The 16,925-nt window shown below is 47.9% G+C and overlaps 1 protein-coding gene and 1 long non-coding RNA gene across 3 annotated transcripts; both read right to left on the reverse strand.

Moving 5' to 3' along the window:
• Positions 1-578: 578 nt before the first annotated feature.
• LOC133206594 (uncharacterized) lies at positions 579-9,504 on the reverse strand. 2 transcript variants are annotated; one of them, XR_009723817.1, is made up of 4 exons: positions 9,192-9,504; positions 6,462-6,520; positions 5,435-5,609; positions 579-1,502 (listed from the first exon to the last, which is right to left on the reverse strand). It is a non-coding gene; the product is annotated as an uncharacterized LOC133206594 (long non-coding RNA). The 2 variants fall into 2 exon arrangements; XR_009723816.1 differs by lacking the exon at positions 9,192-9,504 and having other exon boundaries at positions 6,462-8,113.
• A 1,336-nt stretch (positions 9,505-10,840) lies between these two features.
• Positions 10,841-13,209, reverse strand: SP5 (Sp5 transcription factor). Its single transcript, XM_061342711.1, has 2 exons — positions 12,975-13,209; positions 10,841-12,431 (listed from the first exon to the last, which is right to left on the reverse strand). The coding sequence occupies exons 1-2, from the start codon at positions 13,023-13,025 to the stop codon at positions 11,379-11,381; spliced, it is 1,104 nt and encodes a 367-aa protein (XP_061198695.1). The 5' UTR covers positions 13,026-13,209; the 3' UTR covers positions 10,841-11,378.
• Positions 13,210-16,925: the final 3,716 nt, after the last annotated feature.

Raw genomic sequence — 16,925 nt, forward strand, 5'->3', positions numbered from 1 at the left:
TTTTTTTGGGAAAAAAACAAAAACCCCAAACCAATGTTGAGGAACTTGGACCTATGGTTCTGTGAACTGACTTGCAATATATTGTAAAAAAGTATGCAGTATGCCTGAAATTCCTGTCAGGTTTATGTTCGCAAGTCCCCAGAGCTCCCACCTGCCCAGGGCAGCACAGCCGAGCCCACCTGAGGGAACATCTCTCCCGCGATGGGAGAACGATACCTCCAGTACCCACCTCTGCCTGAGAGCGTAAGGGCAACCTTGTCAAAGAGGCCATGCCCAGGGGGAAGGTGGGTTGGGGTGGCGAGCTCAGGCATGGGTATCTTTGGGATGTGCCCTGGGGGCTGCGCTCGGGGCCAGCACCTGCCGCCATCCTAAGGGGCTGGGCACGGGAAGAGGTGTCGGGGATGCCCCCGGGGGTGCTCCGGCCCGGGCCAGGCCGGGCTGAGCTGGGGTCCGAGGCGCTGCTGTAGCCCGCAGCTGCTCCAGTCCAGTGTGTGCCCGAGGACTGCAGCGCGAATAGGCTGGGGAGCAAGACGAGACACAGCTCTGCACCACTCCTCAGCGTTAGGGGGCATCCAGGATAAAATGAGATGGTTATAAAGTCATCATGTCTTTCTTTTCAGAGGGGATATAATCCCTTACAAACAGCTATCAGAATATGTTGCGGACCCACAAAGTGTAAATCCAGACATAAACGGATGAGACAGATCTGTGATGGCTCGGCCTATCTGTGACTATTAAACACAACAAACAAAATGTGATTCCAGCTCAGGAAGTTTCTGAGGCACTGTTCCCCAGAAGCTGAGGCCATGCCAAGGGGAATATCTGTTTTATATATGCCTTGGTTTTAATCCACTTTCCTTAAGCATCTGTTACTGGAAAACAGGCTCCTAGGTTAAACAGATCTTTGGTCTGGCTTATGATAGTTATGCATCTCCATTATGTTTACCATTTCCTCTGAGAAAACCATTTCAAGCCCCTCTGTTCCTGCTTGCCAAAGGAAGGCATGCGTAGCAGGGGCTCTTCCTGCATTCTGGGACTCTCTAATGATTATCTGGTTGGCTCCCAGGGCATGTGCAGTCCTGCAGCTTCCTTAAGGGCTTACACACACACACATGCCCCCAAAGGCACTGAAGTGATTTTAAGCAGATGTAGCTGGGCCACTGTTAGGTCTTTCCATAGAGCATTACAGTGGAGTGAGTAAAATACTCTGACCCCAGAGGCATGAACTGAAGCCCTCCTAAGAATTTAGAAAAATCTGCAACTTGGTGGAGAGGTGTTAATAAAAACCTAATCACTGAGGCCCAAGAACTGAAGGTGCCAAGATGTGATTCAAACTGCACTGTTCTGTTGCTACTGGCCACAGAAACCTACCTGAATCAGCTGTGTTGACTAACATGCCATGTATCCCTGGGCAGATCTTCAGAGCTGACCCCATCTTTTTGTGAACCTTTTCAGCTGAAGTATTGGTTACTGCAGTCGAGTTCAAAGTGATTTCCTAATAACTTATTTTAAATGAAATTAAGATTGATAAAAGTCAAAATGTAAGAACTTTACAAACACACATTAGAATTCTACGATGATTCTATGAATTTATTTGTAGGATTCAAACTGTAAAAATCCTTGCTATTAATCATCATTAATATAGGTCTAAACACATCTCATACTAACAGGCATTAGTGATATATTCCATTTACCTGGTTAGGGTTAATAGAGGATTGGTTTTCTGATCAGCAATTAAAAAAGCGTTGCACCTGTCTAAAATACAAGTACTCCTTTGTGTCAGCTGAGCTGCTGAAGATAAATATTTTCTTTTTTAAAATTCTGATTTTGATACTGGATTGTAACCTGTGCGTAAGAAACTTTTATACTTGGAAAATGAGAACAGAAAGTCAAGTCAGCCACTTAGTTTGCCTCTGATGTAAGACTTCATGGCTTAACCACTGAAAATGCTATCTCCTACAGGCAAAAAATCAGATGAGACTATTTTATGCTTTTGATTTACTTTTTTGAATAAAGGATGATAGATAAAAGTGATATCACTATAAAAAAGTGCTGTGGAATCAGCAGCAAGTCAAGAAGTTTGGTTGCTTAGATTAAGGTTTTTCATGTGGCATTGAGATGGTCCTTTCTGGAGCAAAGTTTCACGAGAGACTGTTCTTACTGCTTTTGAGCTCAAGAGCAATACATTCAGGATGTATTAAGGATGGTATATTACATAGTTTTTAGTTTTAAAGGGGTGAAGCATGCCTATAATTGGAGTTAATCTTGGTTGGATCATTTATCTTACTCCATTTTATAAAATGTGCTTTGTTGTATGCTGTGCGTCCCTCTTACACCTTTTAAATAGGAAGGAATGTTTTCTAAACTAACAAGTAATTAACACATAACTGGTATATGCTGCACAGATAGAGGCTCCACTGTGATTTATTGGTCTTGCCATGGGAGCAGGATGAGGACTTCAGCACCCCTAGGCTATTGCTCCCCAGAAGGAACTGTGCAGAGGAACAACTCCTTACCCAGAGGCAATGAAGAACTGCATTAGTTCCCTTGAGGGGTAAAGCTCCTGCTGTCAGAGTACCCAGTTGGCTTGGGGAAAACAGAGCCATGCCCCAGAGCATCCCACCTGCTCCAGGGAGGTTCATGTCCCTGTAGGGTGCACAAGTACTGCAGATGTTCTGGACCTTGTGCAAATTCCACGTGCCCATACCCCAAGCTGTTTGGCAGATCTGTACAAAAACCACGGGGAATCTAAGCCTACATCATCATTCTAATTGTTTTTACCACCATCTAAGCTTTTAGTCTTTGATGGTGTGTGTATCTTAATTAAGAGCTGGTTCTCAAGTGTATTGAAAAGCAACCGAACAAACCAAATAATTGTATAATTCTAATATATCATTCTGAGTATTCAAAATATCTAATTGCTGTAGCTTATTAAAAACAGGCCTAAACTTACCCTCCTCCTTCCCCCTTCTTTTATATGCTTAGTAAATGGCAGAGTTCTAACATCTAGATCAGAATCCAAATCTCAGTATTATAGCTGACACCTGACACCTATTTTAAATTAAGTCTAGGATGAATGAATGTGTATAATAAAATGACAAATGAGATTGTAATGTACTTAGGCACTTTATAAAGAATTATTTTAATGTAACACACTATACTAACTGTTTAATATTTAATATTTCTTAGCTGATTAAAACTGTGGTTCTAATTGGAAAAATAATTAAATGGTAAAACTAGAAGGTAATTCCACCATTTAAGTCTCTGTGATTTCAGTACTCTGCAATCAGTGATTCAGCTTAGGAAACTTTCTTCTTCATGCGTAACAAGCTATTTCAAAACAGCGCAATTGTGCACTATGATTTGGTTTTTTGAGGATGGGGAGAGAGCAAACCCCATAAAGGCAATGCAACAGCTGCATACTGGAACATACTACAGAGGACTTTGAGGCTATACCACAAACTCCCATGAGCTGTGTGGGGAAACTGGGGGAAGTGAATCAGCTACAGGCTTCTAAAAATTATTGTATGTTGCACCTCCCCTCCATGTTCAGGGGGTAGAGAAGGGAAATAGGGCTTAGTGTTTGTGAGCACGAGCAAATGTGGCCCATAAAAAGGCAAGGTTCCCTGGCTGCATTGTCTTCTGCCTCTTCTCCTGACTGATAGAAATGATCTTCAGATACATGAACCAATTTTTACCCCTTCTGGGAAAAACTTTTATAAGCCCTTCCCCTGATGAGAAAAAAACAATTCCCTGTAGACTGCCAGGATGTACTGAGCATGTTTAGTATTGTTCTTTGTATATTCAAGATCCCACTGGGGTAACGGTAACAGTTACAGTTCCAGTGTTTACATTTAACTGAGCTACTCTGGCCATTTTTAAGTAGTGTTGCAGAGAACCTACTTCCCCTAACAAGATTGCTCACAGTTCTGGTCTCTAACTTAACTACTGAAGCAGTGAACATGGCCTCGATTACAGTACTTTGCAAGTAGCTTCTCAGCATCATTATACAATTTATTCAAGCATTTTATTAAGAAGCTCAGACATAGCCTTAGGTCTCATGTAGGCACATAAGAAGATTTGGTTAATATTTTGGAAAATATAGTATAGTAATCTTTGCCCACTTAAAACTATTTCAGTTCTTTCAGAGCAAGTTAACAGAAAGAAGTCAGTGGAGTCACACTGCTGAAGGATCAGGTAATGCTGAGAAGAATGGGCCTCCTATATTGGGCTACTAAGGTGAGCAAGCAGTGTTTAATAACATGTAAAGAAAGCAGATGTCAAGTGTTTGGCTGTTCTTTGCAGGATTTAACAAAAGCAAACTATTCCTCATCAGAAGGAAAGCAAATTATTTAGACGTGAGGAGAAGAAATGAAGTAATTTCCATGCTCCTTTGGGATTAACATACAGTAGCTGAGACCACCTGACATTCTCAGGGTTGTGTTCTCTTTCCTGGTTAATCTTTAATGAGTGAATAGAGCACATTTTCCTTTCTCTTCTTCACATGTGCATCCTAGAGTTCTGGAGAGCTGTCTAAAACAAGGGGGAATGTGGCAGCATGACTGACATCTCGTTTCCATACAGATGAGAGATCTGCATGTGGAGATCACAGGCACACCATCTGATCCTGAATAAAGCATGTGGGATATGACCTCAAGTGAAGATACAGGCTTTGGTCTAATAAAATTTCTTTTAACCTGCTTTGTAATTAGAGCCTGTATTGAAAGCATGCTCTGTGATGGCTGGTTCATGCTAAAAAGGAAAATGAAAAATATTTTGGAGTAGTATATTAGATAATACTGTAACTTTGTTTAAACTGCTCAGTACTGCTCCAAGAACAGGGCTTGCAGATAAGAGGAATATATTGGTTTTGCAGACAACCATACCTTTTAAAAATAAAAAAACATAGGCACACACTATTGTTTCTGATTAAGCTAGTGATGTGGGTATTTGTGGATGGAAATATTTAATTTGTGAAAAGTATCACAGTTTGAGTATTAATTTTCATTTAAAACATAAATATCTTCTAAAAAAAGAAAAAAAAGATGTTTTTCTTATTTTTCCTTTCCCTCTTAAGGTTTCTTCTATTCTAAATGCTATGGTGATTAAATACTCAGTTCAGGACATCTCAGTCACTGTCATGGTTAAAGTCTGTGATTCAGTGGCAACTGGAAATTACAAATGTAAAAAAATATTGCTTTTTATGATGGCACAGTGTGATAGGAAGGGCAAATGATGGTGTTCCCTGGAGTTACTTGCTCAATACTGGCATCAATGACCAGCAAAAGCGGGTGATTGATGCCCTGGAGGAGGGGTATTAGATGAGCTAGATGGAGGTTCCTACCTTAAGGCAAAGGCTACATTATATGTAGGCTATATATATAGGCTAGAGAGAACAATTAAGTACAAGGCATAAAAAGTCTTCTGTGCTCACCTTAGGACAAGGTAAACCAGGCTTCGACCACATGCTGCTGCAGGTACAATTGTGACAATCATGGGGGATAAAAAAACCCTAACCCTTAGCTGAGACATCTACACTGGCAGAAGACTACACTGTAGATGCAGCAGGACAGACAAGACAGCTCTTTTGCTGATACAACTTTTTTACTCTGGAGGAGAGGAGGCAGAAGTGGAGGAGAGGAATGGTCACACAGATTAAAATAGCTTCTAGTATACAACATTCTTACGCTGGTAAACTATTCCTTGCTTAGTCAGAGTTAAACAGCATCAGACATAAAAAAATGAATTATGATGATTTGTTAGTTCAGTTAGATGAAATTCTAGCCTTTACCACCCCCGAGAGAACTCTGAACCTATTCAGACTCTGTACCATTAAAGAGCACACTTATTCAGTGAGCAGGGACTCAATTCACACCTCAGCACACATTCGTCACTTCAGTAGTTCCTGGCCACCAAAGTTCAGTACGTTGCAGGGTGGGATTCACCACACAGCCACCTGAAGAGGAGATAGACCCCTGCTATGTACTTACATGCCCTTGAATGGATGTCCATAACCTTTCTCAGTGAGCACGCAGAATTTGTACACAGGCTCTGGTTGGGCTCCGGTTAACATGGATAAGCAGGGATGTAACCCCCAGACCTGGGTCAGGGACATGCTGAGATTTTGTGTGTACTTAAGTAAGTGTGTATCCCAAAAAAGTTAAGAGATGATGAGAAGAAAAACAGGATTGATGGCCTCCAGGTTAAAGGCCAAATCCCACTATCCATGATCTCCCACTGACCTGTCACAGTCACAAGGTCAAAATACATGTTTTCTTTATCCATAATGAAACACCTATATGACTTCAAATCAGCTGGGAGTAAATATTAACAGGGAATAAATCCCATAAACAAATTTAAAAGAACCTTCGAATGAACACATTTCTGCTGATTTTCTCTGGTCAGGACTATTCATTCAGGGCCTTGGATCCTTCTTCTCTAAGTTGCACATTAACACTTACCTGACAATTGTGAGCCTTGCTGATAGCCAAACACTTCCAGGTCCTTGGTGGCCTGGATGCTGTTTAAATGCAAAGTTATTGAAGATACTTGCTAGACAATCAGTCAGAGGAAAGCTTTGCTTTCAGGTTCAGTATTCTTGAAGACTTAGGGAGCCTATTTGGTAAGTATTTGTAAAAATAGTTTTGTAGAAAAATCTAAGACCCTTTTAAGTTGACTCCATTCTGTGCCACAGCAGCAGACACACATCTTCACCAGAGGATTCACAAGAATCTCATAAAAAGTGTAAAATAATTGGAGAAACTAAGAAAAAGAAAAAAAGATTCTATAGCAGACCATAAGATCTGGCAATAACTTGGCATTATACTTTTGTTCCTCAGCACTCAGAAAGGGGATAAGCTGACAAAATCTATTAAATGTTACAAGGCTCTTTTTAAAGTGCCTTGGTAATTGTGCAAGTAATTGCACAGAGATACAAATTTACCCTATTTTTGAACTTTTGAGTGGTCTGCTAAAATCCCTGAATATCACTGAACAGTAAAATGTTACCTTTGTCCAAGAATTTTAAGACATCAGCATTCTAAATTCCCTCTTTCTTCAGTATTCAAGACTAGTATCAGACACAGGTGAGAATTTACAAACTGAAACAGTTAAGCTGTAGTTACTTTAAAACTTAATGCAATCTCTCTGCAAATAATTTCAGATTAAATATTTCTTTTAAGAATTATATCTATAATTTAGTATGGAGGAAGTACATGGCAATGGTTTTAGGAAGGACATCTAATTAAAACAATGATCATATATGTCTATAATACTAGATGAAGAGATAGGAAACATAACTTCATAAATTTGTTGGATTATTGCAATGACATTCTAGTCTGTCAGGACAAAGAGGTTAAAGTGGGTTAAAATCTGATTCTATTTGGCTCTTAACTAAAAAATAACTCTATTAACATGCTAAAAAACCCCAAACATCTATTTGAAGAACATTTTTTTCATATATATATAATCTTATCTGCTTAAAAGTTTGTCCAAGTGTGAAAGTCACTTTTCAACACAGAAAACGTGCCAAATCTGAAGTTTCTAAACCATTTTCCTATATTTTGGTAGATTAATTAATTTGAATTAACCACAAGATTAATTAGTTTATATGATGTGTCGATTATACCAATGACATTTAAGATCTAAAATTCAGAAATGCATTGACCTTGAGTGGCATATGTACTCAAAATGTATAATTAAAAAGAATATTAATCATTTAATTTTATAAAATGAACAGCTGTTCTAGTTGATTGGAAACAGCTAAAAGTGTAAAATGTATTTTGTGAATGCAAAATTAAAAGTTAATTTTATTATAGAGTGCAATCTGCCAACTTGAAATAAATTCTTGAGATGTAAGCAATATATTTTTGTAACGCTCTACCCATACACCAGAAAGGTCACATGTATATTTAAATGCCATATTACTATAAAAGTTTAATGATTTCAATTGAAAAGCTATCATATGATTTAGCTATTTAGAGATGAATATGAAACAGCTATGATGGATATGTCCTCTTTTTCCAAAGAACTATTTAAAAGCTTGAGGCAGAAATAATGTTTAATTAAATATTTTAAATACATTCTAAACTGTTACTTTTACTTACCTTGTGTCATACATACATCCCTAGTTTTCTTTTGGGTTTTTTTTGGTAGTAATCTCATAGGTTAAGATTCTCACTGGCATTTGCTATCATGGGTCTTCACTTATATACATTTTTCTGTCATTATAGGTATTAAACTAATTTTCATAGAATCATGGAATGGTTTGGGTTGGAAGGGACCTTGAAGACTATATCGTTCCACCCCCCCCCCCCATAGGCAGGGACACTTCCCTGCTAGTACCTTTTGCCTGTACCTGTTTTTAAGCTCTGCACTTTTATGCTTTAAAAGTGTTTATTATACAGATATCATGCACGGTACAAGGCTACAATGTGGCACTGCTTTTTTTTTTTTGTGGCTTTTTTTGTGTGTGTGTGTGTGTTTTTCTGTTGTTTTGTTTTTTTTTAATTAGGTACCACCACTCCCTTGGCATGGTGCTGACATTGCCTGCGCTATGGTCTTTTGCTTAAAACCTAAATTACTTGCAGACTTAAATGAGCAGTAAAACTTTCAGTACAATGTGTGTCTTGAGGAATGAGTAAGAACCCAAAATAGTCTGATGGTACCAGACAACACAGATGCTAGGTAAATACAGTTTGTCAATCCAGTTGGAGAAAAATCTTTCCATAATGATCCATCTTAGAAGCCATTACATCTACAATTATCAAACTATTTTCTGATAGTTATATCTGGTCTGATAGGAATGGTTCTCTAGCTCTTAGTCAAGCTAAATTTGTGCCAGAAACCTCCATTGCTTCAGCTCACCTTAATAGCTCTCGATTACGCACTTACTTAGCAGTGAAAGACCATTACTGTGTGGCAACATCCCAGTCCATAATTCTATCCTGTAAGTGGACCTTTCATACTCTGGGATACAGTTGTTTCCCCTCTATTGTTACCAACAAAAGCACTGTCAAGTTTAAGCAGGTCTGATGTGAGAACAGAATTGAAAGACTATTCAGGAAAACAAACCCTCTTTTAAAGTAGTCCTAAATTCTGTAACACTACATTCTTAATGTAACTTAATATCAAAGAAAGGAAGCAGGTTGACACTCTATGCCATGAAACATTTTAAAAAGCAGAAACATTACCTTATTCCTGATGACACATTTAAATCATATGTCAATAGTAAACAGGATGCTCTTTTGTCTCAGAGACTTTTTTGAACAAGGACTTCTGGATCAGATCCATTAGTTATTTCTTGTATTGCTGTTACTCATTCTGGAACATTAAAGGTATCTTCTACTTAATATCCTTCAACAATATGCTTCTGGAGCCTAAACATTTGGGAAAATAATGCTAACCAATGAAACTAAACATGTTTCTCGCAAGTCTTTCTATCTATAACAGGACATGTTATAGAAGATTCTTCACTAGTAAACAGGAAAACTGCCTGGTCATTAATTTAATCAGTTGACCCCAAGAATATGGTGTGAGAAATTAATTCAGAATCACAAACATTGAAATACTGTTGAGGAGCTGTACCATGGTAACTGTCCATTAATTTCTCCTTATTTCAGAAGTGAGGGTTCTGGTGGTATTGTCTCATCTCATTATTTCCTGAGAGAATAGATTCCTGGCAGCATTTGACATACATACAAACATGTCAGTTTTACACCTCTGTCATGACACTTATCGAGCTGCTGCTTCTCCAGTTTCAGAAGTCCATGGCAAAGCACATCTGTATTGTTATGATTGTGCTGAAGTTTGTTTGATAACTGCCACCAGAGGAACCCATCTGAAGCTAGAATGGTTCTAGATTAGTCCCAGTGAAGTTTTGACGGCAGTTTTTATCTGGTTGTCTCATTTGGTAACCAGATAATAAAGCTGACTTGGCAAAAATAAGGAGCAAACAACAAATTCTCTATATTAAAATGCAAAAGTTAGCAAATGGCTAATCAGGTTCCCAATCTGTTTGTTCTATAAAAATTTCAGTTAAAAAAAAAAGGGGGGGGGGGAACTCACTGCAGTAAAAAAGGACATTATTTTAAAAGAAACTTGCCAAAACGAATGTATGACTAAACTCATACTTACATGATGCCCACTGAGACATAAGGAACCCTAAAAGCCATTACCATCTACCAAGTACTTTTAAATACAGTTTTGTGCCAGTAGCTTCCCCTGTGCAGGGGAGTGACTGCCATTTGCTCACACTGGGAGGATGACAAGTGTCTTACCCTCAAATTCTGTGATTTTACAGTAAGTAGCACACGGAAAGCATATTTCGGCCGTGCCATGCCACAGGCTGCTTGAGGCTGGGCATGGCTGGTTGTCACAGGCCCTCTGGGCTAGCTCTCTCTGGGAAGGGGCATTTATGCCTATATTGCAGCCCAAGTACTTGACCCGTACATTCACTCTCAGTGTTGGCGCCACGGTACCATACGTTTCTCTTTCCTCTCACGCCTTCATGTGTAGAAAACAAAATATTGTCAATAACTAAACCCAACCCACCCCAAACCGCCCCAAACCAACTGGCCAGCACCAGGCCGAAGAAGCCAGGGGATTTTAAGGCTGTTTACGATGAGCAGCTCACAGCTCTCCCTGCGCTGAGCTCCGCCTCGCTTCACCGCGGCGATGGAGCCGGACCCGTCCCGCGGCCACCTCAGGGCCCGCCACCGCCTCAGCGGGAAGTGGCGGGAAGCGTGCGGCGGAGCCCGGCGGTTTGCGGGCGGGCGGGCACAGGGAGCGGCCCTGGGGACGCTCGAATGAAACCGGCGCGGAGGGACCTCCCCTGCGTGACCCCAGTGATAACGTGTTTATTTCGCGCTGCAGTCGCGGGTCGCTTTACAGAGACAACTCATGCTGGAGCCCCCCACGGGGCCGAGGACGAGGAGAGGGACACCGGTATTCAAACAGAACTATTAAATAACCTGTACACAAAACTTCAGTCTTTTACCCTGAAAGCGCCGAGGGCCGGGCCTCGGCATTGCCGGGCAGACGCTGCCGACCCACCCCCGGGAGCCTACAAGCCCCGACCACGGAGGCGGCGGCCGCGGTCTCCTCTCAGCCTCGCCCCGGGCCCTCAGGGGCGGGGAGGGTGCCTGTCCCGGGACGAGGACGAGCGGCAGACCCGGGGCCCTACAAGTGTTCAGTCCCGGGCCTGAGGGTCCCGGCGCCGCCTCCAGCCGAGCTCCCGCTCGCTGGGCCCGACGCAAGTCAGAGAGCCGGCAGCCCTGCCCCCGGCTGCGGGGCTCCTTCAGCTCGGGTCCCCGCTGCGCCTCGCCTTGGCCCGCAGGTGCCGCGCAGTCCCGGCCCGGTCCCTCCCCGCCGCCCGGCGGTCACAGGTCGCGGCCGTCCTCCCGCTTGACGCCGTCCGCCGCTGACTTGAGCTTCTTGTTCTGGTGGGTCTTGACGTGCTTGGCCAGGTGGTCGCTGCGCATGAAGCGCTTCCCGCACTCGGGGCAGACGAAGCGCTTTTCGCCTGTGTGAGTCCGCAGGTGCCGCTGCAGCTCGTCGGAGCGAGTGAAGCTCTTCCCGCAGAAGAGCCAGTTGCAGACGAAGGGCCGCTCGCCCGTGTGCCAGCGCAGGTGCGCCTTCAGGTGCGAGGTCTTGCCATAGACCTTTCCGCAGCCGGGGATGTGGCAGATGTGCTGCTTCTTCTTGCCCGGCTCCGCCTCCGGGGCGCTGCCCGCGGCCGACTGGCAGTTGGGGCATCGGCATCGGCGGCACCTCCTGGCCGTGGCCGCCAGGGGGGACTTGGTCTGCAGCAGGGCGGCGATCTGCGTCTGGTACTGGGCGAAGTCCGAGTGGCCCAGCACCAGGCTCCGAGGCAGAGCCGCGGCCGCGGGGAAGCGGTGGCCGCAGCTGCCCGGAGCGCCGGCCTGCTGGATGCTCCACCAGGGGATGTCCTCGGGCGGCGGGTTGGGAGAGAGCTGCCGGCAGGGCTGCGCCGGGGGCAGCAGGTTGGAGTAGCCGGGAGGCAGCGCGGCCTGGGCGGCGTAGGGGACGTATGCGGGGGGGCAGCTGGAGGGCAGGGCGGCCATGGAGGAGGGCAGCATCTTGACGGGGGAGAACTCGTACGGGTAGGAGGGGTCCGCCGGGGGGGTGAGGGGCAGTTCGTGCGCGCCCCCGAAGGAAGGCTGCAGATGGTTCTTCTGAGGAGTCAGCCCCAGGCTGGGGTGAGGCGGCGGCAGCCCCCCCGGAGAGTGCGCCGGCATCTCGCCGCTCCACGGATGGAAGATCCTGGAGGGGGATCCCAGGGTCGGGTCGTAGGAGACCTGCAGGAAGTCCGAGGGTGCTGTGCCCGGCTGTCCGATCCGGCTACAGGTGGCTGCCAGAAGAGCCAGGGGCGAGTGCTTGGCCAAGTCTGGGGAGGCGCTGGGGGTGCGGTCCTGCGCGGGAGCGGGAGGGAGGGAGGATGAAGAGCGCGTTACTCGCCGCCCGCCGCCGCCCCGCGGGAGCAGCCGCGCCGCCAGCAGGAAACTTTGCGCGCCCCTGCCCGCGGGCGGCCGGAGCCGCGCCACAGCTCCCGCGGCTGCCAAACTTTCCCAAAACAGCGAGCGCCAAACCGGCAGGACGGGCCCGGCCCCCCCGCCCCGCCCAGAGACCGGTCCCGCCTGCGGCCAGCGCCGCCGGCCCCTCCGCCTCTCCTGGACTGTGGGCGACGGGAAAGGGGCCGCTACAGGAAGGGGGCAGCCCCCGGACCGCGCTGACCTACCCCGCCTGGGACGGTGCCTGGAGTTACCGCCGGGCTGCTGGTGGGCGGGGGAAGTTGCCAGCCCTAGGTGCCGGGCTCCTCACCCCCGGGTCCCTGCCTACCTCTCCCGAGCCGCCCGCGGGTGAAGCCCAGGGAGGGAGGCATCAAGCGCCGGCTGTCCCCGAGCAACGCGGGTCACACCCGTGGAGCCTGCCCGGCCCCGGGCGCGGGTACTGACCTGGAGGAAAGCTTGGAGGGAGTCGTTCCGGAGGACGGCCACGGCGGCCATGGCTACTGCGCCCGGGGCGAAGGGAAGGCGCCGGGGCACCGCCGAGGCATGGGGACGCCAAAAGGAAGACGAGGAGCTGCCCAGTTTCTTTCTCCCTCTCTCTCTCCCTCTGTCTCCTCTCCCCTTCCCTCTGATCTCTTCGCCTCCGTGCCCGTCCCACCCCCCCGCGCTGCGCGATCTCCGCGGACTGTCTGACTGCACCAGGATCACCTCCAAGAATTTGATAAGGACTTTGCTGGGCCGCCAACCAGTCAGAGGGAAGATTTATGGCTTTGAAGTTTGCCGCTACCCAATCATCAAAGAATAGCGGCTCTTTCAGAAGCGAAAGCAAATCCTTTGAATCCACAAAGCTCCTATGGTGTGTTTGTTGGTCTGGATAAAAGAACTGATTATTAGGGGGGATGGGAAGGGAGGAGATAAAGGCGGGACAATTAATGAAGTAATCACTATGTGGGAAATGTATATACACAAATAATTGGATTTTCTTGATCAAAGGACCCCTTACCGCCTGGAGACCCTCGCATTGGATGTGCCATACACCAAGACACTGGATCCCCGCTCTAGCCCCCCCTTTTTTTTTTTCTTCTTTTTTTTTTTTTTTTTTGCAATTAAGGATTTGTGGCAGAGCCCTAAAGTGACAGCGTGTCTTTGTTATCGCCCGAGAAATCTGCCCCCGGATTACCCTGTAGTGCTTAATGACTCCAAGTAACAGGAGCACAGCGGGTTCACCTGATCGTGGCTGGTCGATCCCAGCCGTAAAACTTCCTAGGAGTAATTGTCGGCAGTTCCTCTCCGCTCCCTCCCTCCTTGCGCCCGCCCTTCCCCCGCGGCTGGGGGATATGCCCTCGGTGTGACTCCGCGAACACCCGCGCAGTTTCCCCTCTGGTCGCCGGGTTTGGTTTCGCGTAGCTCTGCGGCGCTACTGACCAGAGCCCCCGCCGGGTAACGCGGGGCCTGGCTGGGAGGCGGGACGGCGGGGTGCCACCGGCAGCAAGCACCCCCGCGGGCAGACACACCGGCAGACCAGCCGCCGACAGACCGAACGGGAAAGTTTCCTCTTCCCTAGAGGGAGCCGGGTGTGAAACACGTACTTTCTTTAAACGAAGGCAGGAGTCTCTCCTGGCAGCGTTCTTGGGGGCGGAATGTGTGTCCGCGGAGGCGGAGGGCTGTGCCCGGCGGCCCTGGCGAGCCTGCCTGGCCTGGGCAAGGGCGAGAACGGGACCACAGGCTCCTCGGAGCACGGGCAGTATTACCGGGTTGCTGCCTCCACCCTCGCGTGCACCTCCTGACACAAAGCCATAAAACTCGGCCCCGAGGGCTCCGCTCCCTCACCCCTCACTTTTCGGCCTGTGTATATAGACACATACGTGTGTGTCTGAAGAATCCAGCCCTCTTTTCCTCGAACCGCCGGTGAGGCTATATCCCCAGTCAGCACCACCAAGCACATCTGGGTCACAGCTCCCACGGCCCGCTCGGCACCGGGCTCTGCTCCTCGCCGCTTCCCCATCTGCCCTGGGGCAGTCGCAAACGTGTAAGCCGGCGTGTTTGGCCAGGTACCAGGCGAGGACGTGCAGCTCTGCCGTGGGGAGGGGGTGCCCCTTCGGGCAGATGCCGGCTGGCTCTGGTGCTCCGGGGCTGTTTGCCCAGGTAACTCGATCCTCCCCGCAGTCGCCGGGTTCAATTGTATTCGCACCGCCACTGAAGCCTCTTTAAACGCCAGCGCACAGAGATCTTTATCTGGCTTTCCTGTAGAAACAATCACTGTCCGCTCAAAGACTTTCAAGAGTTGTAGGGCTTGAATTAGATCGGTTTCTTTGAAGGGATTAAAGTGCCAAGTCCTCTCCCACGGCTCCATATTGAGTCCTGGGGAGAAGTAAAAGCCCGACCTCGTGTAACACTGATACCCTACGCAGCAGCCACTTCAAGCTCTCCCCATGTGCCAGGCTTCACCAGGTCGGCACCAGGCAGAGAAGCGCCCTGCACCCAGCTCTTTTATCGCGCAGTGATGCTCCGCTTGGCTTTTTTTTTTGCCGCAGGTCCCTACCTGCTCGCGGGGCCCAGCACCTGCACCCGGCCCCGCAGGTGCGCGATACGCGGGGACCGCGCCGCCTCCACACAGGACGGGACATGGCAGGAGACGGGCAACCCTGGCGGGCCCCGGCCGGCAGCGGACGCCAGCGGGAACACCGCGCACCCCCCCGCCTGCAGCTGTCGGGTGCCCCAGGATCCCCGGCCGAGTTCCATCCGCGCCACTGGGATCGCCCCGCTCAGACGCGCGCTCCCTTCCTGCCGCGCCTGGGCAGGAGGAGTCTGGTGGGACCCCTCCGAGGGGACCCCGACCCGCACCTCCGCTCCCTGGAGCAGTGATAACCTGCCAGGCGAGAGGAACGGCGGCGCTCGTCCTTGCATCGTCCCTAAACTTCCGCATCCCCACAGTCGTACCAACCTGGGATTCCTACGAGGTGCCTGATTTGATTCCTAACTCAAAGTTTGTTAATTCGTTTTATCTAATAATTGCCGAGAGAATGATCTGAACAATATTTATAAACGAAATGAGAACGGATAGGTAGTTCAGGTGACACTGAACACCTCCCGGATTCCCCCAGTCCTTAAGGTATGTTATTTCCTAGTTATCTCGATGAACCCAAATGAACTGTCATGTTACAAAAGAGTTAGTGGAAAGTTGGGTAAGTTTCTATACAGACGTCACACTACAAATGCCATAAATCTGCAGCCAAGAAAGCACACTGCTTAAAAATCGAGAATAATTTCTCATTTCTGGAAGAAACCAATGGGCTGAATAATGAAACGTTGCAGTCATAATTTTCCGTACAAATAATTAGTGTTCAAACTCGGAGCATTTCAGTCTCCTGAAATGTATTCTTAATGAAGTGATGTTCAGAGATGTCATTAAAAATGCAGGGCTGGAAGATCAAAGTACAATATTTATTTTAGAAATTTGTTTCAGTTATCAGGAGATACAGGTATCAAGGCCAAGTGTCAATTCAGTTACACAAAGCACTGTTTCCATGAGAAATGGGCTGCCGCTACATCCTACTGTCAAGCGAGGAGGCACCAGCACTGAGGAGAGGCGCCCGGGCCGGGCAGGATGTCCCGAGAGGGAACTCCCTGCCGCAGCCCCGCTCTGGCCGAGGCGCAGGGGGACGGTCCCCACCGGCGGGGCCGCGGGAGCCGGAGCGGCGTTGGGGCCCACCGGGGAGGGTGCGGCAGCGCCGCCGGGGCTAACCTACCACGGCGTGGACGCAAGAAGAGCTCCAGCCCAGGTGCAGAGGAGCCCCCGCCTGCTCTGGCGCTACCTCCACCACGGAAACCGACCAGCAGGCACCGGGCCAGAAGGACTCAGGCTGCGCTGGGCGGGATGGGAGCGGGTGATTTCAAAGCAGTGGACATAAAACGTGAGGCACCATCACCCCCTTCACAGACAGGTGCCTTCAAAGACAGGATTTCTCAAATTCGGATATCCCAGAGTGCGTGTCGCACTGTGCCAGGGCTTTCTGGACTCTGCTTTGAATGCAGGTAGCAGAGAAAAAAATACCTGGGAATGGTAGAAGTGCCAGTGATCCTCTCTATAGTCTCCACTGTCCCTCTGCCCCATAGGCCCCCAGCACTCTATCCTGGAGCCTACCTCAGAGCCTGTCCCAGTGTCAGCTCACACTAACATGTGAACCCACGGACTCACCACCCCACCTCTTATGACACTCCCAGTACCCCCCCCAAAGGCCTTTGCATTCCCCTGCCACGAATCCCCCAGTCCCTCAGCTCTTCCAGGACAGCCAGGAATGACCCTGGGAGCCTGGATAAGCTCTATACACATCCTGCCCCCAGCTTGGGGATCTGAAGCTGCCTTAAATGAAACAGTGTTCTTTTAGCAGTTGTGGA

This window comes from Neopsephotus bourkii, unplaced genomic scaffold (genome assembly GCF_033783945.1).
Source record: "Neopsephotus bourkii isolate Nb327-2 ecotype Australia unplaced genomic scaffold, CSIRO-AGI_Nbou_v1 NB_196, whole genome shotgun sequence".
Taxonomy (NCBI): domain Eukaryota; kingdom Metazoa; phylum Chordata; class Aves; order Psittaciformes; family Psittacidae; genus Neopsephotus; species Neopsephotus bourkii.

Excerpts from the sequence above, each read along its gene's own strand:
- SP5 (XM_061342711.1), bottom strand. The coding sequence starts at position 13,025 with ATGGCCGCCGTGGCCGTCCTCCGGAACGACTCCCTCCAAGCTTTCCTC. Across the intron at positions 12,432-12,974 it reads CCCTCCAAGCTTTCCTCCAG|GACCGCACCCCCAGCGCCTC; the intron begins GTCAGTACCCGC and ends GCTCCCGCGCAG.